We start from the raw sequence: 22,283 nt of genomic DNA, 5'->3' as shown, positions 1-22,283 counted from the left end.
AAGTTCTCCACCTGGAGACTCTCCACTGTCGTGTTGGTGGCTCCCGTCCTCTCGCTCTCCTTATGGAAGGTAAAATACGAGCTGCTGTGCCCATCAGATGGTAAACCCAGAGGAGGTGCAAGGAGCCAGAAGCAGAGCAGAGCCTTTACCATGTAAAAGAACAGCAAACCTCCTCTGAAGGCACCACCTCTGCAGCTTCCCATCTCCTCCGAGTTCCAGCCTGGCACAGGCCACCTCCCCAGAGCAGCGTGTCCATATCCAGGTGGACCTGGAGTCCAGGGACTGTCCTCCAGGCAGCAGAGGGGAACAGGTAATGAGGTTCAGCTCATCCCAGTCACAGCTAAAACAGGCTGGATGAATTGCTTCGAGGATTAAAGGAGACCAGAGCACACACCTGAAGAACAGACGTGGGGATGGCAAACACCTAAAATTAGGTGAGGCTTGGCTTCACCGTGCCAGGGGTGAAGCACTCGAGGGGAAGATCTAAAATGCTTCATTCTGCTGTGATCCCATGGATGCTGGGACATGCCCAAGCGGCACTAAGAGCCTGTTTCCTCAGCCACCACCACCAGCACACACAGCACTGGGTGCTCCATGGCTACCCTGAGATGCAAAAGCCCAAATTGAGAAGCTCACAGGCAACAGCACTGAGAGTATCTTCCTGAAGCATCTTTTTCCTTCCTTAGCATTCCTGTGCAAGGAAAGAAAATCTGTGAATCTACCTCAAACCCCTGTGTGTTGAGCAGGCTGGAGAGATTCATCTCCTCCAGCTTTATTTGTCAAAACTGGAGACATCTCCTGGGGAGCCCATCACCCCGAGATCCCTCATAAATCAGCTGGAGATGCTTCCCAGGCATTCCTGCTCTGACCTGCTGTAGCCTGTTAGCTCAGGATGAAATGAATCACTCTAATTTCTCTCCTCTGACTATAAAGCACGTCTAGACAAGTAACTCAGATGTTGATACTTAAATCCGGATAAAGTAATTTCACTTTTGGGGTCCATATCTGACTACAGCTCTCCTACTGCCTTGCCAGGGCAGATCACTTCACTTCTGCCTCCCTCACAGTCCCTTCAGCAGCAGCACAGGGATAAAACATTTTATTAGTACTGTAAAAGCATGGGAAATAATTGCATGGAAGTTTCTGATTAAATTTGCACAGCAGCACAACACTAGAGCAGAATTTAGGTTAAGAAACACAAGTGTGAAAGGGAACGTGCAATCAGAACCATTTTCTTGGTGCACCAGTCACAAAGGATTGGGTCTTTCCCTAAAATGTTTTATGTTATTTGTCAAGGAAGCCGTTTGGTTCACGGTGCTGCCCTGACAGGCTGGGGAGGTCGTTACTGCAATGCTGGTTAAATGCTCTGACAAAGCCTCCTTGGTGTCCTGTGTTAAACAACAAAGGGGGCTGAGGGGGGTTGGCAGAGAGAATTCCCCTTCAGAGCCAATTAGGCTTTGCTTTGGACAGCAAGGGCACGGTGAGGGTTCAAAGAAGAGGGTCAACCAAAAACCCAGAGGATGGAGATCTGCTGTTTATCTTACAAGTGTGGAAAAATGGGATAATTCCTGGACATCGTGCTCCTCCTCCTCCCTCCCCCCTTTTGCCTGCTTCTGACAACACGAGAGCTCGCTCTCACTAATGAAACAAGGAAGATTATCCCAGCTGCAGTTCCAGGGACACGAGGCCCATTATCCCAATTTCCTTCGTAAGGGCCTCACACCTGGACACTCTGTCAGGGTCAGTCAATTAAAAGCAGCTTCACAAACCCACATTTCACTTCACAGCTCTTCTCGTGGGGAAAAACATCAGCTCAGCAACCTGACTCTTCATGTGTTGACATGGCAAGGGCAAACAGCTCCACGCTGTACGACCAACCCCGGCAGCGCTCCGGACAGTTGTCACGTCTTCTCAATTCCCAAGAAATCAAGCTGGCTGTGAACAAACCAGACACAGGCCAATTTTCACAGGCTACTGCTGTGAGCTCTGTCAGTGTCCAGCTCCGCTTCTCTCCGGAGAAATAAAAAGGAAAAATCACCACTTATCTTGATTGTCGCTCAGGGTTCCCGTGCTCTGAGCTCAGAGTCTCGGGATCAGCTGGACAGGAGGATTTTGAGGAGTGCTGGAGCTGAATCTCAGGGGCCCCTCTCGATTAATCACTGAATTGTATCCTGTTTCATTAGCCACCATCAGAGCACAATGCAATTAGCACACATTATACATCACAGATATTTATTAATCCTTCATTACACACGGGCTCGTGCTCGGGAGCCTGTTGATGCGCTGCAACTTCTTTTTGCCAGCGGGAAGGAGGCAAGTTGGGTCAGCTCTGCAGGGATTCCCTGCTTGCACAGTGGTCCCCATAAGCTTTACAGTCACCATTCATTTCTCACAATAATGGCACATATAGGATGAAAAGTAATGCCTGAAAATCCCCGGAATGGTCTTGAGGGCAGTGCGACGTGTTTGTGACGCTCAGGAAAGGCAGCACCAAACTGGAACGCTGAGCAGAAATTCATCTGGTGACTTGTCGAGTGAAAACAGGCAGATTTATGCCTTTGTGCTAAAATCACACGTGGCTGCATACTTGGTTTCAGAGCAAAACCACCTCTGCTGAGCAGAGAACTATCTGGTGACTTGTTGAGTGGATAGGGTGGATTTGTGCCTTCCCAATAAAATCACATGTGGTTGGACGCTTGGTTTCAGTGCGAAACCACCTAAAATGCTGCACATTTGAGTTCCTTTCTGAGTCTGGTGTTCTGAGAGTGCCCTTTCCCACTGCTGTGAGGATGAAGAGAGTTCCTGGACTCAGAGAACCACAATCCCCACGTTACCTGGCTGCACCCACGGGTACCACCCACAGCACCCAAAACCCGTGGGGAGCCTCAGCCACCAGGGAAGCATCCTGCACCTTGATTCTATGTTCATGGTAACAATGGAAAGCAGCGATTTCTCCCAGTTTCTCTCCTTAGGGACCATTCTGGCAGGTGCTGTGTGATCAGTGGTAGTTGCCAGGCTGTCCCCTCACCCAGCTGACAACAAGCTCTTACAGCCAGGCCAGACAACACCAGTAGCACCAGGAGGGAGTGACTGGGAGGCAGAAAGCTCTCAGCTCCACGGGTGTAAGCACTGCACAGACACTGCAAACAGGGTGGAACAGCATCACGTGGTGACAAGCACTTAATGACTCCGAGGAAGGGTATTAAACAACTCACTGACTGATCTAAAGGCACCTGCTGCTGTGAGATGCTTTACAAAGGGCTCACTCGACAGGAATATTGTCAGAACCTACTAAAACCACGAAGATGCCCATTGGGAGGAGCTATTTAGTGTTTTTCTGCTGCAGCCTGTTTACCTCAAAATTTGAAGAGGTAAATTACTCTGACACCACTAACAGCCACAGCTGCTTTGATCAGCCAGATGCTACCCAGTTCCAGCAAATACCATCAGACTGTCTTCAGAGGGACCATCAGGTCTGGGAGAGGCACTGACACAGCCTTGAATCCCAGTGTTTCCCTGATTTTTATAATCATATTTTAAGAAATGGGTGGACAAAACAGAGCAAAGCTTGTGGGGATAAAGTTACAGTCAGAGTCTGTTTCCACTCTTCAGCAGAAACAAAGATAATGCTGTTAATAATGATCATTGGGTTTAGGGAATATAAATCCAACTGTGATTAAATTCTGTTCCCTGAGAGCTAAGCCAGGAATTCAGCTGCTGTCAGGACAGAGATTACAGATGCATTTACACGCCAAAATCACTACAGCCCAATCCTGCTCCTTATTTTGTTTTCAAATAGACATTCAGTAGGACCACGAGGAACACAACTTGAAAAAGAAGGCAACTGCAAAAGACATATCCACATACTCATCTTTCATCTCCTTATCCTCCACTTCATGTGGTTTGGATATCTTTGGAGAAAGGGAGGATGATTCCCCTTCTCCAGACTGAGCTGGCAGGAGCAGCCTGGCCCTGGTGACACCTGAGGGAGTTCACCAGGGGCCTTCTGAGGAACAGCTCATCTCATTCTGAAGATGACTGTTGGGTTTGCCAGGTCAGCTGTGTGCCCAGGGGGGCTTATTTCTTTCCACTGAACAACACAAAGATCTCGGGTGATCTTTACAGATCTCGAGAACCGCAAAGTCAGGTAAGCGAACCACGCGCAACCTCGGGGAATGAAATGATTCAGGTGACAGTGTGAGATGAACACCTGTGTCAGCTCTGATTTCTCAGAGCGTTTGCTTACCTAGGATCACAAAGAAACTTGGTCTTTTCACCTTCTTCTCTCCAAATAAGCCATTCTCGGAAAGAGGGATGAACAAACATTCGCGTCATATCTCTACGTTTGATAAGAAACATAGAAAGGTTCTCCATCCTCTGCTGAAAGTCCTCCCACTCCAAAGTGCCCTCAATGTTACCTGCATTAATGGCCTGAAAAATATGTTCATCTGTTAATGGGTGCAGAGAAGCCACTGCCACATTCAAGAGGGGCATGACCCGGTCAAAGGAAGACTGTGTTGGGAACTTCATATTGCACTGCAGCAGGTACACCTCGGACAGGGACACGGGCACCACCTTGTAGCTGGAGCTTTTTAGCACCAGGTATCCTTTCTCTATGAGATCAAAAGTGAGTTTCAGGTACAGGTAGGACCCCTGGCTCAAGGTCTTGAGGTGAGAGCTGAGTTTGCCGAACGTGGTGTTGTCCATTTTGCCGTTGAGCGAGATGTTGTTCTGGATCTCCGAGCTGCTGTGGATCCGGTGCAGGATGTAAGCCTGCAGGTCCTGGTCGATGGCTTCGTTCTCTTCCAGTCTATCCAAAAATATTCTGTGGAAGGGCAACAGCTTAATTATTTCCTACAAAGAAAGAAAAGAAAAAAAGACACTCATGCTGCGTTTCTTATTCATTAAGCACATTTAATTTCTATTACAATGGCACCTCTGAGACTCCTTTAAGACCTTCCATCAGGGCAAGCACACGACTGGCAGTTTGTGCCCTCAGGACCTCAGACTCATCTATAATCAAGTAGGTTGTGTGTGAAACATGACTGAAATTAAAATGAAGGATATTTCCTAACACCACATCCATGGAAAGGGCTGGCAAATCCACACAGTGCAGTGCCCCTGTTATTCCCAACCACGGATCAAGTCAGAGGGAATGGACAGCCAGACGACAGTTCTGAGGCCACAATAAAACTTGCTGAAGCTGAAGAACATCCCTGGGAGCATCCTCCTGCATCCCACATCCACGGGTGCATGGAAACACCAGGATAGATAACAATTAGTATTTCCCAGTGCAAAGTGACCACGTCTGTCTGCTGAGGGCTGCTGTGCCCAGGGAATGGTCACTGGCTGAACTCATTGATGATGCTTCCTCAAACAAACCAAAGATCATCAAAGGCTTTTCCAAAGCCCCTCACGGGCTCTCAGCCACTGTGAGGAGAAAAGAAATGATGCAACAGACCCGAAGAAGCCAAGGCAGACTCCGGAGAAGCCATCAGCTCTCCAAGAAAATAAAGAAGGAGAGCACAGGGCGAAGAAAAGCAGCAGTGAAGAACACAGGCCTGCAAAAACCCTAATTAAATGAGGAATTCAAGCCAGCAGGATGCAATTTGCTTACAATTACAAAAAAAAGATTTCTTTCAAATGATATTTAATCTACTGTGTTACTGAGCAAAAAACAGACTCCAGACAGCAGATATCCTGTGCTCTCCTGGATCTTGGGGAGCAGATAGTCCAGCAGAGAGACCTGTGCTCTCCTGGATCTTGGGGAGCATATCTGCACAGATATCCTGTGCTCTCCTGGGTCTGGGGAAGCAGCTGCCATTCCCAGTGACAAGGACAGTGTGCAGGGTCTGGCTGCCCTGCTGGGGCTGGAACCAGACTCAGCTCCCTGCCAGGAAGGCCACAGTGAATCAATCTGCAGATCTCAGTAAATATTAGCAAATCTCAGTGAAACTGCTTAATGGAGCTCGTTAAAAATGAACTCCACAGCTCTGTGCTAATGAAGAAATGGCTAATAATGAAAAAATGAGAACCAGAGAGCTGCAGACAGGCCTTTCTGCCTGGAGCAGCCAGGCCAGCTGCAGAGCTGGCTCCCAAATGTGTGTCCCATCCTGCTGACTCTGCCTCCTCTGGGCTCCAGGCTCAGATGCTCGGTGGGAATGTTCCCATCAGTGATGGTGCAAATCAAGCAGCTCTGTTGAGAAACCTCGAAAGAGCAGATCTGCCCCAGCTGGGTCACCGTGCTTGCTTCCCAGCTCCCTCTGTTCAGATGAGCAGTTGAGCCAACAAACTAAGTTCAGCTTGATCCTTCTGCCAAAAGAGTCACGATGAACAGGCTGAAGGTAAAAACCTGCCCGGCTGCAAACTAAAACAAAACCACTGAAGAATAACCCAAACAACACTCAGCTTAGAGCTTCAGCACCTGCTCACCACAGTCCTTCTGAGCTGAATAATGTCTTGGCCTGCACTGACTCCTCCAGACTGAAATGATCACACTCAGGGGATGAAATCTGTATTCCTCTGCTCTTCCACATGGAACAGAGGATGTTCTCGAGCTGCACAAGCTGACAGACATCAGGGCCTGCCCTCCTAATGGTTCAGTGAGTTAGAGCCTGTTGGCATGTGAGCTGTGTCACAAAATGATCTCAACCATTTGCTGATGAACATTTATTGACGTGAAAAAGCAATGCTGGATTAGACCCATCCAAGGCTGCAGAATGAATCTGGGGACATGGATGTAAATCCAAAAATTAAGAAACCAAAAGGATAAAGTGAAATCAAGGGTCTTGAGCAAATCCAGACATCCCTCTTTACCTAAGCCCATCATGACAGTGACACAATTTATCACTGTTTTGGGTCTCATCATACCTGTAGACTTGTCCTGACTGTCACTATCAGCTTCAGCCAGGAAGGAAATTTTCCAATCATTTTGCTCAGGAATGATACTATGGTGTCTCCATAATCTGGCTTGTGAAATTCAGCCTCGTTTAAACCATCAATTAGTATAATGAAATCTTCATCAGGGATCTTCCTCTCTGAAAGAAAGAAAAAAGGCATTTACTGGAAAGGCTACAGACACATGACCATAATGTACTGCTAAGTCATCACAGTGTTTGAAAGCATCACCAGATATTGCTGAAGAAGAAAAAAAATCACAACAGCAGCACCTTTTTCATGATACATTAATTGCATATTGGAAGGGACCTTTCCAGGTCATCTTGTTCCACCCCCCTGCCGTGGGTAGGGACACCTAACACTACACCAGGTCCAATATGGCCTTGAAAATCCTACAAAAAGCAAATCGTGGACGTTTTAAACAGGATTTTTTGGCTGCTGGAGGATACAGTACCCAGGTGGTGCAAAGAGTGCAGTCAGTGTTTCCACATCAGACACCGAGAGCTGGGTGTGGCCTTACAACTGATGATACAGATACTTCTGGACTTGTATCTTAAGCTCAGGTGGCATCTTCTCCAAGGTAACCTTGCCTAACAAACTCCAAACCAGGTGGCAAACGGGATGTCTGAGTCTGCTGTCGGTGCAACGGATAAATCCTGCTGTCACAGAGCTCACTATTCCCAACAGGAGGTGAGTTTTTCTCTTTGGCTTTCAATTGCATCAGGAAATTTGCTGTGAAAGCCCAGCACAGAGTGTTCATCGATGACGGAGCCCGTGGCCCCTGGGGTGTTCCAGGAGAACAGACGTGCGCAAACACCTCGCCTTCGGTGCTGCTGTCCCTGCCTTACGTCAACAAGCTGCACTTATTTCCTAATATACTGTAAATATCCCTATGAAGAACACATATTTTGCATTAAGACAACCCTAGATGCTTTCTCAGTTAACTTCTCAGCAAGATTTTTGGGTACACTAGAAAATTCGCTTTATGCCTCTCTGAAATCTCGGAGTGAATGCAGTGCCTGAGTTTTATACCCACATCTCATGTTCCTCATAAAGCCTGAGGGAGAGAGGAGAAAGCAGGGAGTGGGGGAAGAATCAGAACTTTGTTCTCCTATGTATTATTTAGCTTCCTTGTCATTAAAAATATATATTTACATATATATTTGAGAAACATGAATCTTTCTCGGTGACGCTCACCATTAGCAGCTGCGCAATAATTTCGTCCCAGTAGCATTAAAGCTTCAACAGCACCTTGTAAAAGAAGTGCTGATATATTTACAGAGTCTTAAATGTTATATATCTTAAAACCAATTTCCAGACACTGTTCATCTTGCTGGAGAACACTTGGTGCAAATGAACTTGCCAGCACTCCGGACCAGCAAGGTTGAAAGATGGGAGTCCTGCTCCACTGGAGCTGTGTTGAGTGCAGAGCCCAAAAGGAAAGAAAATAAGGTTTTATATAAAATTTTTCAGAATTTAGGACCAGCTGGGGGTCAACCTGCCTGGCAAAAAAAAAAAAAAAATTAACATCCTCTGCAAAGCTCTGAATTCAAGGGCTGGAATTCAAGTACCTCCCAAGGAGCTGCTGTAACAACCAGGAATTATTTTCCTTTAGAGCAGCGGTTCCTTAAATGTATCTTTTTTTTCCTTTGTTCTTTTTTGCCAGGAGTGTTGGTAGGCAAGAGCAGCCACGCTCCTCCCACAGTGACATTTCTCCATGCCAGGAAAACCAAGTGCTGTCGTGCTGTGCGGGCTCTACGTGTGCCTTGTGCCTGCTGGAGATCCAGGTGGGTTAGACCCAGCTGCTGCTGCTCAGAGCTTGGGCACAGTTTTGAGGAGCTGATCTGAACATCAGGGTTTTGAATCTGGTAGAAGCTGCAACTATTCCATGCTGGAATCTGCATCTATTCCACTGTGGAGTGGAGGGTGGTAACAAAATTATCTGAAGTATTTTTGCAGCCAAGATGCAGCACAGCCACAGTGATAAACATCATTCTGCAGGACAACAGAGTCCTGAACTCTGCAAGGCTCTGACAGTTTTCATGGCAACCAGCAAAGATCTTAAATTTAGCAATTGTCACAATGAATTACTTATAACTTGCAGAGGGAAGAAAGAAAAGAAGACAAAATCAATGCTGCATTAGAAAAAGCTCTGTAATCAGGATAAGGCTTGTCACCAGTTCCCCCAGAAGCTTTACAGAGGGTGTCTATCGACTTTTATGGTATCAGCCCTTTGGTGAAAGCTTCAAATTCTCTGAAGCCCACTAAAGAGTGGCAGGGAAAGGGAAAAAAGTCACCCCTACACAACTAAATCAGAACATGTTGCTGTAACCACCAGTGTGCATGGAAATTGTTGCTTGTTTTCACCTTCAGAACCGTGAGGGCAGGTTTGGGACATGGAAGGAGGCAAGAAAAGGGAAAGGCAAGTGCTTCTTCCACAGCCCTGCACGTGAGGAGAAGAGGGCTGGTTAACCCCTGGCTTCTCATCAAGCACAATCACAGAATCACACAGAATGAATGGGTCAGGTTGGAAGGGACCACTGGGTTCTGGGTTAGGGTTTAGCTCTGGGTGACCTTGTAGCAGCCTTTCAGTACCTAAGAGAGCCAGAGAGGGACTTTAGACAAGGGTCTGGAGGGACAGGACAAGGGGAAATGTCTTCCCACTGCCAGAGGGCAGGGTTAGATGGGATATTGGGAAGAAATCCTTCCCTGTGAGGGTGGGGAGGCCCTGGCACAGGCGCCCAGAGAAGCTGTGGCTGCCCCATCCCTGCGAGTGTCCAAGGCCAGGTTGGACAGGGCTTGGAGCAACTTGGGACAGTGGAAGGTGTCCCTGCCCGTGGCAGGGGGGTGCAACGAGGTGGTCTTTAATGTTGCTTCCAACCAAAGTTCTCCGGTTCTTCAGATCCCACCTCCTCCCTGCAGCTCTCAGAGCGTCGCAGCGGGATCAATCCACCGCTTCATTTCACCGCCCTGACGCGACCCCGCGGCGCTTCAGAACGACACGAAAACACAAGGCCTGTGGGAGCTCGGGGCGATCAACACCCCCACCACCACCGCCACCATACCTTTGTGCAGGTTCTCCAGGGGCTCCAGGACGCCCCTGCGGAAGGAGGCCATGGGGTCCTGGACGCAGGAGCGCAGGCTGAGCAGGCTCTGCAGGTGGGGCTCGCGCAGCAGCTGCTCCCGGTAGGCCACGAACTGCGGGGAGCGGCACAGCAGGGCGGCCACGTTGTGCACGAACTCGGGCACCAGGCAGGTGTAGGCGTTGTCGGCCTGGCAGTAGTGATAGGCCACGACCTGCAGCGAGAAAAGAACAAACAAATCGTGTCTTGGTAGGAAAGAACAAACAAACAAACCGTGTCGGTGGCGGCGGCGCTTCCCCCTCAGCGACTCTGATCCACTCCGGCAGGTGGAGTCTTTAGGAGCAGCGAGTGTTAACGACCCGTGACAAGGATCCAGACGAATCAGTCGGGAAAAACAGGCGCTGATCCTGAGAAATGACTGGGCCTGCCACTTGAGGAGTAAATGAAATTAAGCTGTGGCTGCTCGTGGAGATGGACGGTGACAGCGGCTGACGGCTCCGAAGTGCCGCGCTGAGCTTGGATTGTGCTCCGAGCTCTGTTTAAGGACTCGGTGCCGCTAATAACTTGTGATTGTTTCCTTGAACTTATTTTTTATTTGCTGTTTTTCATGTGTCAAGCTCTCTGAGAGCGCTCACTGAGTCCATCACAGCGAGGCAGTGCCTGGGAACGACAGATTCCCGTGATCCGGAGGTGGTGGGGGGGAATGTCAGGCTCACTGTACATTACTCAGCCACTGCGATCCTGCTCTTCATTCAAAAAAATCTATTCAATTGAAAAAAAAAAAAAAAAGGAAAATTTCCTCTTTTCCCACCTTTTCCTTGATTTTTCCAGCTCAGCAAACTCTGCTAGAACCCGCTACATTCTGCCCACTTATTAAAATAAGCAGAAAACCAGTGATATCGGCTCAGGCCAAGCTGCCAACTTTCCTGTTTTCTTCTGCAATATAAAAAAGGCCCTCAAAAATCCCTCTCTGCTTGTAAATCCCTCGAGAAGCTGCTCTGGCACCTCTCCAGCTCCTCCTGCTCCCTGGCTGGCTCCAGCCTCAAGCACATCCCATTTGGGATGAGGCTCTGCCAGGGCACAAAGCTTTTCTCCAGCTCCCATTCACTCGGTTTTCCTTTCAAATGTCACTGACTATCCAAAAATATCCCGGCGAGGCAGGTGGGAGCAGTTCTATCCTGAAAGCACCACTGCCCTGGAGCACCTTAGCACAGAATATTGCCAAATAAATCGCATTTTTGAACTTGGGAAGGACAAGATGACTGAGGACACGGCGCACAGGAGATGCTGTGGCCTCTCTGGAGCTCGTGGGAGCTCAGATGAAACATGCCCGAGGCTTTGGACATGATGAAGGCTTTCTGGCTCTCCACCTGCCACACCCAGCCCTTGGACCACAGCAGGCTCCAGGGTGGTCAAGGATGGTATCAAGGAATGAAAACATCAGGCTGTGGGGTCCCCACGCACTGCTGGCTCAGCACTGGCTTTTAATTTTCAACCTGAAATTACCACCAGTAATTTCCTTTCCCAGTCAAAACGAGGTGTGACACGTGGAGAGATGAGAAAGCTGGGCTGTTATTTCAAGTATCAAGCCCTAATACATGTGTTTAAGCTTTAATGGATACCTCCAAATTCCTTACAGAATTCTTCCTACCAGCCAGTTAAAATATAATTAATTCCCCTAGAGAATAGCACTGGGTAAAGTAATAATAAAGGCAGTGATTTCTTTTCAACAATCCTATTTATCTGGGGATTGCAACTTGTGCATTTCACAGAATAAAGTTCTTTTAACAGCCATTCCTTGATATCAGGTTCCAGTAACAGAAACCAAATTACTCTGATTTCCTACACAATAGGTGTATAGACACAAAAATAAAGTCTCTTTCAATGAGAGGTCAATTAACTTCTTCTAGGAATCTGAAGAGTTATGTCATGGAAAAAGGGACACACATGATACTTATCAAGGATCACCACCAGATTTTGGCACACACATACAGTGACAACCCAATCAATTTAATGCTCTTCATGTAAATCATGGTTGAATTTGACTGTCTTAGAGGCCTTTTCAAATCTCAACAATTCCATGATTCGTGATCCTTGTGCTGGATTTACTGGGCCTTAACCAGCAGGATAAATGCAATGCTTAATGGGTGGATCTGAAGCTAAACCAGTAAAACAAGGAAGATTTTGGGAAAGCAACCAAAGGAGAGGTATTCTGATGTTCTCAGAAACACAACTTGTGCCAGAACTTCATCTTGATGTTATTTATTCCCCGTGACATTTTCTTTATCTTCGAATCACAGAGAGGCTGCCAAAAGCTGGTGCTGCATGTGGAGCCTGGCACCGGGAATTGGGCTGGGAATTGGGCTCCTCACTTACAGAGTTGGGTGGGAAACGCTTTTCTCACCCTGTAAAACTTCCCAAGTCCTGTTCCACCCTTGGGAATGAGACCAGGTTGATGTCAGAACTGAATGGAAAAGCCTCTAGGATGGAGGTTGGTGTTGATGGGGCTCACCCCAAACTGGTTCAAACCCTCTTCCTTCTCCCCTGTATTTGGTGAATTCCTTTAATACTCCCACTAATGCTCTGGGGAAGGTCCCTTTCCAATTATTTCACCTTATTAATTATTAACTTTATTAATTGCTCTGGGTTCCAGGAAGAGGGATGGATTCATTACCAGCTCCACTGCTTAGGATTCTCTTCTAATATAAAGGAGACCATGTCCAGACCTCGCTCAGCATCTGAAACAACCACTCTCTGTGCTAATCATGATTCTGAGGTGGTTTTGGTCTCTGTGCTAATCATGATTCTGAGGTGGTTTTGGTCTCTCCTCCTTTTGCTTGACTGGGTAAGCCAAAAACTACATCCAAAGAACAAAAAAAAAAAAAGAACTTGCATAGCCTGGAAATGAACTTTTCATTGGAAAAGGTGTGCTCTCTTCAATAAAAGCTTCACTTTCAACAGATCTAATAACCTTGCCGTAAATAACTTGCTTGAACAAGTTCCAGCCATCCCTTATCATAAAAAAAATCCTTGAATTAAACATGTAATTTCATCTAGAAACTGTATTACAGTAAATGAAATCACCAGGGAACACCATGTGGTTCCAAAGGTAGGGATGTTGCCATCAGCAAACATTTATTTGTGTCTGATACAATTTGAGACATAATTTTTCTACCCGTAGTTTCAATTTGAACTCTGTCATCCCATTGCACTAAACACTATAAACACTAAATTAAGACTTTCAAAACTTTTAAACCTTCATTTCAGCTATCAGGTTTGTCAAATGATGTTTACAAAGCTGGAAGCTGAAAAATTCCTTGCTTTAAAGTCTGATTCAATTTAAATCACTGGATGGTGAACGTTAAGTAGGCAAGGCCTATAAGCAACCCTAAAGCAAGAAGTGGATTACAAAGGATGGGAAACTAACACCTAGATCAAGAGGAGTGTTCAAAGTACCTGTTCATGTAATTTTTAAGGGCTGAGAACACAGTTTTGACAAGCTGAGTGACTGCATGCTGAGAAACCAAAGTGTTATGGTTCCTATATTAAATATCAAATGCCCAAAGTTACAAACTTGTATCAGTTCCTTTCTTGCTTGAAAAGGATCTGCAAAATAATTCACACTTGTATGATGAGTATTTTACTTCCAGTGATCACCTCCTCCCCTAAACTGACGTGGAGAGTCCAGCTGGCTGCACACCAAAGCAGCACATTTATCATGTGTTTTTTTGGTAGCTCATTTTTTTTAAACATTAATTACGTGTTACAGGGCTTGAGAAACACCAGATGGGGATGGCAGAGCACTGCCTCAAACAGACCATGGCCAACACGACCCCATCCCCCCCTGAAGTGGGGTCAGGGAGCCCCAAAACATTCGTTTACTCGGATTACACAAACTTCATCTTAACTGCCAAAGCAGAATTATTAAGACATTATTTATATTCCCTCCAGGTGTTAAACCCAGTAGGTTCTTCAGGATTGTCTTCTCCCAACCCTTTCAACACCAGCCATCCTACTCTCCCCCTTCTGCCACAACCACTTCCCATTTCATCCAGCCTCGTGTAACCTTCACCTTCCTGCTGTCACCACCCTTCCTGCCCTCGTTCCATTCAGGTTCCCTCCTTCACCCACCCCTTTCTTGGATTCAGGACTTGGCCACAGTGTCCCATCCTGACACACAGATGCCCCACACCTTCCTGCAGCTCTTCTCCCCACACCAAAATCCTTTTCTGGCCCATGGTCATGCAAACCATGCTCCAGAGCTCCAAGGCCAAGCTCTTGATTCCACCTGGACAGATAGGGAAGGATTCCATGAACTCTGGGGGAAAAAAGGAAAATATCCTCACGTGGGTCAGGAATTAGGAAAACAGTTGCTGGAAGAAGGATGTTAAAAGCAAAACAGCTGCTCCAAGGATAATGAAAATGCTGGTGGAAGAGAAGAGCTGCATGAACACAGCAGGGGGAAGAGGTTGGAGAGGGCAAAGGAGAGGGAAAAACGAGGCACAAAAGAGAATGTGCACAAGCTGTAAAGTACAGAAGGTGAGAAGGGAGTGAACTGTGAAGAAGGAAAAGACAAAAGAGAGGAGAGGAAATGACATGGCAGGAGAGGCAGGAGATGACAGTAACAGGGGAAAGGCTGAAGGACAGAGGGAACATCAAAGGGGTTGGAGACGGCTCAAGGGAAATAAGTTATTTTTAATTATTAGGACAGGCCAACTTTAAGCAGTTCTCCAGCACTATTTGTGAAAAAGAATCTCCTCCATTTAGGCAGCATTCCTTTGCCATCACACCTCTGCCATGGTTTGTCTTGGCTTTCTTCTGCAAGGTTCTACCAACCCCCCTTGGCAGAACCTCAGACCCCTGAGCTCCTCCAACAGCCTCCTCCCTCCAGGGCTCTTAAAGGGCTTCCACACTGTATTTTAACCATATCTCTGCACCTAACGAGATTTATCTTCTTTTGACCCACACAAAATAGCTTCCAATAACTGCAGTGAACGCTCTGACCTGCCACAATGCCACGTGCCAGCCCCAACCCTGGCTGTGATAATGGAAACAGCCACCAGCACTGCTGTATTTTATCCACTGCACATGACTGTGACCCAGTATGTGGCACGTGGTGACCCAGTTTATTGGGAATGCTCATTACTTTTACATAGCTGAGTGTGCTGGGAAATGCCCTGGGAAACTCATCAGTGCTGCAGGGCATGGAGGCTCAGCAGGAATGAATCCCTGCGCCTCCAGCTAAGGCAGGAGCACTCCCTTTCTTTTTATAGGCCTGCAGCAACGACAGTGATGCTCTGGTTATGGCTTGGAGGATGGGGAGAAGAGCCTCTGGAGCCACCAGCCATGCTCAGCATCAGCCAAATGCACTAATGCAGTGGATGTGCAGCTCCTCCACCAGCTGCTCTGCATGGGGTAGGACCCATTAGTGCAGCAGAGCTGGGCTTTCAGGTCCATTTGTTTAAGTGCTGCTACCACGAGCCACCACACAGCATCCAGAAAGCCAAAGAATAGAGCTGTTCAATGGGTTTGTTAAAACTGGGCAGCCAATCCATTAAAAACCCTCGGTGAGTAAAGGATAAACCTTCAGGGGAAATGGGGAGTGCGACTGTAACTGGAGAGGACACAGTTCAGGCTTCTCCCTTTGAGCTGAACTCATCTCACTTTGGGCTATTGGAGCTCTGAACGGTGCTGGTGCCTCTTGCTGAAAGGCAAAGGTCACCCAGGACACCTCTTTGTGGGTCAGCATTTTTCAGCACAGCCTGGAGCTGTGGGAAAGCCTCTCATCCTCATCTCTCTGAGGTGAAGGACCAGCTCTGGACAAGCAAGGTTAAGTCCCCATCCCTGGAGGGATTTAAAGGCTGCGTGGATGTGGCACTTTGGGACATAGGTTAGTGGTGGCCTTGGCAATGCTGGGGGAATGGTTGAACTTAATGATCTTCAAGGGTCTTTTCCAACCTAAACAATTCCGTAATTCCAAGGTCACGCTGCAGCCCAAGTCACACACTGCCCAGGATCACTTGGAGACAGAAAGGTGGCACTGCAGGACAGCCACGTGGTGACCTGGTGATGGTTCCCTGGCCAGAAGAAGTGAAATCAGAAGAATTTTAACAGATAAAGGATTAAACAGTAAAAAGGTTGAAAAAACACAGCACAACAAGGGAGAGCTCTGGAGTGCTGCCTTTGGTTTAGAAACCTCCATGTTTGCATTCACAACCTTTTTTTTTCTGCTTTCACCTCACAGTGATTCTGTGGTGTCAGGCCATATGTTCAGAAGCACTGAAACAGCAGTAGGTGGGTTTTTGGTCACACTGAGCAGCAGGAGACGGGTTTTTGGTCACACAAAGCTCCGCATCCAGCTGCAACATGGGGAGCTCACCAGGAAAAGCTGGTACCCACCTATGGCACTGAAGGAGCCACGTCCAGCTTGACCCATTGGCACTGCAGGAAACCTGGCAGCCTGCTCAGTGTCGAGGGCAGACCTGGCATAAACTCAGCAACCCTGCAAACTTATCACCATAACACACACAGAGATTTTGCCACAAAAGACCAACCAGGCAGTTTTGCCAGGAATGCTTCTGTTTTATCTGCAGGTGTCGAGCTGGGTGTTGCAATGTGAGCAGTTTTATTCATGATTTCTGAGAGTTTCCCATGAGACAACTGCTCTGGTCCTCCTGCCCTGAAAATCTCTCTGCTCCATGTTATGGTAGAAGTCCCTCCTGAGATGGGATGGAGGAAAAGGCACGGATACCTGCCCAGCAAGGACTGCTCCTAAGTCCACTGCTGACTGCTGGGGCTGATCCACACCCCCACAACTGGTGGGATGCCCACCAGCAGCCACTGCCTCAGCTGCTGCTCAGAGGCAGGAGAAGCCAAGGAGTGAAGGGGAAAAAGAGGATTGTGCCAGCTCAGTTCCCAACAAGAGGATTAATGTTACCTTTAAAATTAGGAAATTAATTCACAGAGCTCTGCTAAGCAGCTACTAACGTGGCCACTTTCCTTGCAAGGAAATGGGAGGCAAGGCATTTACATCCTGATGCCTCAAGTTTCCTGGCACGTTGCCTTATCCCTGTCTAAATGCCAGCCCTGAATACAATGCCAAGCCCAACCTTGAGCTGACTCTGGGGTGACAGCAAGACTTGGAATTTTCCCTTTTAGAAATACTGTCTCTAAACTGATCATTACTAGAAGATCTTGAAGGCCCCTTCCAACTCAAACCATATCCAAAATGAGCATTAGGAGCTGGAACAGGATGGCCAGAGCAGACTGGGGTGATACTTCAGGTGAATTATACAAAGGCAGTGTTGTACTTCCACTATGTTCTCCACTAATCTCCACAGGTAAGATCACCCCACTTTCAAAATCTGCAGAAGATGGGCTGTTGGGAAAAGAAATGATTGCAAATGGAGCAGTCTCCATTTTAAACTCCTTGTTTTCCCTCATTATTTCAGGAAAAGCTACTGAAAATCCTTTTCTTTGTATCCAACCCCTCATACTGTGGTTGGTGGCAAAAGGTTCCACTTCTGGCCAAAGAGAGGGATGGAGATATGAGGAACCTCAAGAGCTGATCACCAGGCTCTGGGAGGGAACTCTGCCCTCTGGTTTTGATGTTTTTCTCCCCTAGGACCCACTGGTGAGGACAACATCACAAACTCCTACTGCAGGTGGATACAGTTTTCGTGGCATGGTTTTTAAAGCCAAAAATCACACCTGGTTTTCTAAATTGCTTCATTTCTAAGCATTTTTCTTCTCCATTAGTTTGCTGATGAAGACTGAACTAGAAATCACAGAATCCCAGACTGGTTTGGGTTGGAAGGGACCTCAAAGCCCATCCAGTGCCACCCCCTGCCATGGGCAGGGACACCTTCCACCAGCCCAGGCTGCTCCAAGCCCTGTCCAACCTGGCCTTGGACACTTCCAGGGATCCAGGGACAGCCACAGCTTCTCTGAGCATCCTGTGCCAGGGCCTCCCCACCCTCACACGGAAGGATTTCTTCCCAATACCTAATCTAAATCTCTCTTTTTTAGTCATGGATGACTTCAAACTGCCCCCTGAGACTACAACACAACAGTGCTCTTTTCCAGCACGGCAGGACCGAGTGGAGCTCCTGCTTGGTCATCTGCAGTTACTTATTTCTAAAATTAATGATTTGTTCATCTCTGACATTAAGAGACAAATGCAACCTTTGCCCCCCAAGAACTCACTGCACGAAAACCAGGCAGAAAAGTACAACCCTGAATAATCCAGAGGAGGAGAAGCAACTGTTCACCTTTCATTTCTGTCATCACAGACACACAACTTCTGAATTTTGGGATAAGTGACATTTTCAGAGGGAAGGGAGTGGGTGAGAGGACGCCGAGCTTCCCACCAGCATTCTGGAGCCTGAGCCAAGCATTACCTAAGACTGTTTGTATATTATTAATCTGCTTTCGTAACGATCTGCATTTCTCCAGCACGACAACCTCGGCCCAACCTGAGAACATCCCGCTCTGCTCAGCGCTCACAGAGCTGGAACATCTGCACACAGCTTCATCCAGCTCCTCACAGATGGCTCATCTGTCTCCAAAAACATTCCTGACAATTGTGGTTGTCCATCACCGTCAACACTTCCTTCCCTACTTCAGTTCTGACTCCCAGTCTTAATACAACTATAAAACACACATGTCCAAGAAATGCTTTTCCAACCAGACTGACCAACGGGTCCTTCACTTCTTTGGGCTCTTTTTCCTTCAGCCAGCTGAACAGAAGCTGTTTAAGGAGGCCATCAACAATTCCTTCTTTGTTCCACAGCTACTGACACAGCAATGTGCTGCTCTTCTCTCCCTTCTTCCTGCATCCAAGGACATTCCACTCCTTTTTTCCCCTTCTCTTCTTTGTTGTTTTGGAAAGCCTTTAGCTTATGTACATAAAGGTCTTCCTAAACTGCCCCTTGCTGGAGAATGTGGCACCAGACACTCAGTTTAAGCAGCTGAATTATTTTAACTGTTTTTACTGTTGTCTCCCAGCCATTCAGTGGTTTTGCTCTGGTGAGGGTTCAGCATCTTCAAAGCCTCAGAATTGTCCTGGTCTCTCAAAGGCGAGTCAGACACGTGTGATGGGCTTTCTGAACGAGGTGATTGCAGGCAGAACAAAGGGCTCCACGCTGTTATTTTAATGGATTTTCAATTCTGTTGCCAGGTCAGTAATCCTTTTTCCCCCCAGTGTCACTCAGAGGCTTCAAGCCCCACAGCTGGGGAGGAACAGGGAGTGTTTGTTTTATCCAGGAGGACATCACACGGCACGGCTCCTTCCAAGCAAATCAATTTATCCACTGTTGACAGCAAGGATTCCTCGGTGGTGATGCCGAGTTGTGCTACTCAGGAGGTTACTACGAGCGCACTGTGCACACAACTCCCAGCTATCAATCTGACAAACATCCTTAACCATTTTATTTGCCTTTATTTTTCTTCCTGAGGCTTGGTAATCCATCAAACTCTCGGTCTGGAGCGTGCCGTACGGCCCTTCTGGAAAAGGCTCTGACGCAATAAAACCAAATTATTGACAAAAAAACAGAATAAAAAAAAAATTCTTGTACTTTCAGAATTATTTCCCTTTGTGACAGGAAATGAAGCTCTGATTGGGGGTTTAACCACGTGCTTTATTTCAGTGCATGTCTTCAGCCAGCAAGTGCTGCAAGAAGACACCTGCTCTTCCCAAATAATCAACCACTGTCACCCGGTTCCATGTTTCCTCCAGCACCAGGCATCCAAGGACCATCATCTGCAGGGATCACTTTGCCTTTAACAGCCAGGGAAAGGGAGGCAGGCAGAGGAGATGCTGGTCTCCAAGGATCCCAGCAAGGCTAACAGCAACGCTGGGAATCGGCCCAAGGTCTCCGAATGCTGAATCAAGCGCCGCCGCTCTGACTCATCCCAGGAATTGTTTGCTGAACACGATGGAATTTTCGGAAGTTCCATGTGCTGCGTCAGCAATTTGAGCAGAAGAAGGGATTCCAAGAGCTCTAAGGTCAACTCATCAGCCTTGGCACTGATCCCTTCATCAAGGCCTCATGTCTGGGAGCCGGTGACAGTTATTTCTGGAATCTACACTTACAGCAGTGGAGACTTCCTGGGAGATGAACAATCTTACTCCCAGGATGTAATCCTGCTGCAGGCACGAGGGGCAGGACATCTCCCACCCTCAGCTGTTGTGTTCTGTCACCAACACACAGATTTATTCTGAAAAAAAAATTCTGGCCGAGGGATGAGCAGGGCTTTAAAACCCTTTCCTAAAGGAGCCTGCAGCCAAGGTAAAACAACCTATTTCTGGTTTAATGTTGGCTGTAAGGATTGTTTCTTGCTCTTTTCTCCAGTGATCAGAGATGCCAAAAAGCTTCAGTGAGTGATCTATGCCATGGATGTGACAGAATGTTTGAAAGAGCCATCTCCCTTTACCTTTTCCAGGAGGAAACTGAAGCTAAAACTGCATCCATTTCTCAGTTACGTACCCAGCAGGATGACTTAAGCACTCAGGGGAAGAAAGCTGAGATAGATGAGGTATTTTAAGCAGAGACAGCACATTTTATTGCCCTTTCTGGGAGTCTGCAATGCTTCAGATTTGCAAGGAATACGATGACTAATGTGTTCTGAACAAAACCAGACCTGGGCATCGCATTCCTTTCAAGAACTCCACGTGGAAGAGGAGAGGATCGAGCCTTAGTATTTATTTATGCAGCCACCACACTCTCCCTGCCTGGCCATCTGGGTCAGCACGAAAGCAGACAGGACAAGACAGTATCTGGCACAAAAAGCCAAGCAAAACACGTTCTGGTAATAATTTAAAACAAAGACTTTGCTTGTTATTTTCCTCTCCAAAGCAGGAGCAGGCAGAGGAAAGCATTAACTGCTCCCATCCCCCCCAAAGGGGTAGGAGGAGAGAGAGCAAACTCCTCAGATTTCAAAGGAATAGAATGGCACCTTCCCACCACCACAGAATTAGGGTTAAACCTCAGTAATACAATAAAACTCAAGCTGTAAATCTCACGTACACAAGTGACAGTGTTCCATATGTTCCATACAATGCACTCCTGCCAGAGCAGCAAGTGAGTTGTGTACTGCTCCAAGGGCTCTGAGCTGCTTGGGAGGATTTCCCAAAAAATACCCAAGTGCACACACAGCAGCAACACTCAGCCTGGGCCTCCCCCCACCATACCCTTTCCAACAAAACACTGCTCAAACTCTGGGCAATTTTGTTCTCACTGCTAAAGAAAAACCACAATTATTCCAGTAATAACCATGTCACATCCTAACATCTGTAAGGAGATAGCAGGATGGCTGGGAAAGACAAACCCTCAGAGTAGCAGGGGAGTGTGTATTTGATGCAGTCTGAATTTGAATTTCACCTCAGAGAAACAACTTTCCTGGGCAATAAAACTCCTCCCAGAGGTTCTCTGTGGAGGCTCCCCGGGAGCCGTTTGAGTGCGTGCGTTTTCCGGAGTGAGGTGAGTCACAGGACTTCCACTCCAACTGACGTTTTCCCAAGGCCCCAGAGAGCCCAGAGAAGGATGTTTTCCATACCTGTGAGGCCAATCTCCTCATGGCCTCCTCCTGGCGCCGGCGCATCTCGGGGGTGCCCGGGCAGCTCCCGCTGGTGATGGACGGGTGAGCAGAAGGTGGCTGGGTCAGGGGCAGCTCCCGGTTGGCATCCACATCTGCCCGAGGAAAAAAAGAGGTTAGGAATTGCCACAGGACAAGCACTGACAGCTTTATTACAGACCAGGCAGCTCCTAAGCATGGAAGTTAAAATAACTCCCACAAATACTCTGGGTTAGGATTTCGGGGATTTCCAGGCCGGAGGCTCCCCAAGAAACTGCTTTTTGGAGCAGCACTTTTGGGAAGGACCTTTAAGATACAGCTTTGAGACTATCTGAGTTCAAGGAGGGTTTGGACCATGCCCACAGGCCCATGGTGGGATTTTTGGGGTGTCCTGTGCAGGGCCAGGAGTTGGACTGGATGATCCTGATGGGTCCCTTCCAACTCAGCATATTCTATGATTATTCACCTTCTCCACTGTAATTTCACTGGCTTTAAAGTAATGACAATAATGGAGTGAACTGGGCACTCTGGAAGGCTCTGCCTTCAGGTTTGGTGGATCTGAGTGCAGAGCTCTCCTGCTCTGCACTTCTGCCAACAGACCTCGTTATGAGCAATTGCTGGTTAATTTGGTTCCAAGTCCTCCTTCAGCACAGACAGCCAATTTTTCTGAATTATGAGCCTATTTTCTAACATAAATAAACGGAGAGCCCCAGCTAACACAGCCATCTG

At 47.5% G+C, this 22,283-nt stretch overlaps 1 protein-coding gene across 1 annotated transcript in view; it reads right to left on the bottom strand.

Annotated features, from left to right (window-relative positions):
- The window catches only part of TANC2 (tetratricopeptide repeat, ankyrin repeat and coiled-coil containing 2), a 91,288-nt gene that overhangs the window by 40,969 nt on the left and 28,036 nt on the right, over nt 1-22,283 (bottom strand). Inside the window, exons 5-8 of the mRNA XM_017833332.1 lie at nt 21,537-21,670; nt 9,963-10,194; nt 6,871-7,037; nt 4,247-4,854 (exon numbers count right to left, since the gene is read on the bottom strand). Coding sequence (XP_017688821.1) covers nt 4,247-4,854; nt 6,871-7,037; nt 9,963-10,194; nt 21,537-21,670 — 1,141 coding nt within the window. The remainder of the gene's footprint in view (nt 1-4,246; nt 4,855-6,870; nt 7,038-9,962; nt 10,195-21,536; nt 21,671-22,283) is intronic.

This window comes from Lepidothrix coronata, unplaced genomic scaffold (assembly GCF_001604755.1).
Source record: "Lepidothrix coronata isolate B3197 unplaced genomic scaffold, Lepidothrix_coronata-1.0 Scaffold213, whole genome shotgun sequence".
NCBI lineage: Eukaryota > Metazoa > Chordata > Aves > Passeriformes > Pipridae > Lepidothrix > Lepidothrix coronata.
Note: the sequence above shows the minus strand (reverse complement) of the source record. Positions and strands in the feature narration are given on the sequence as shown.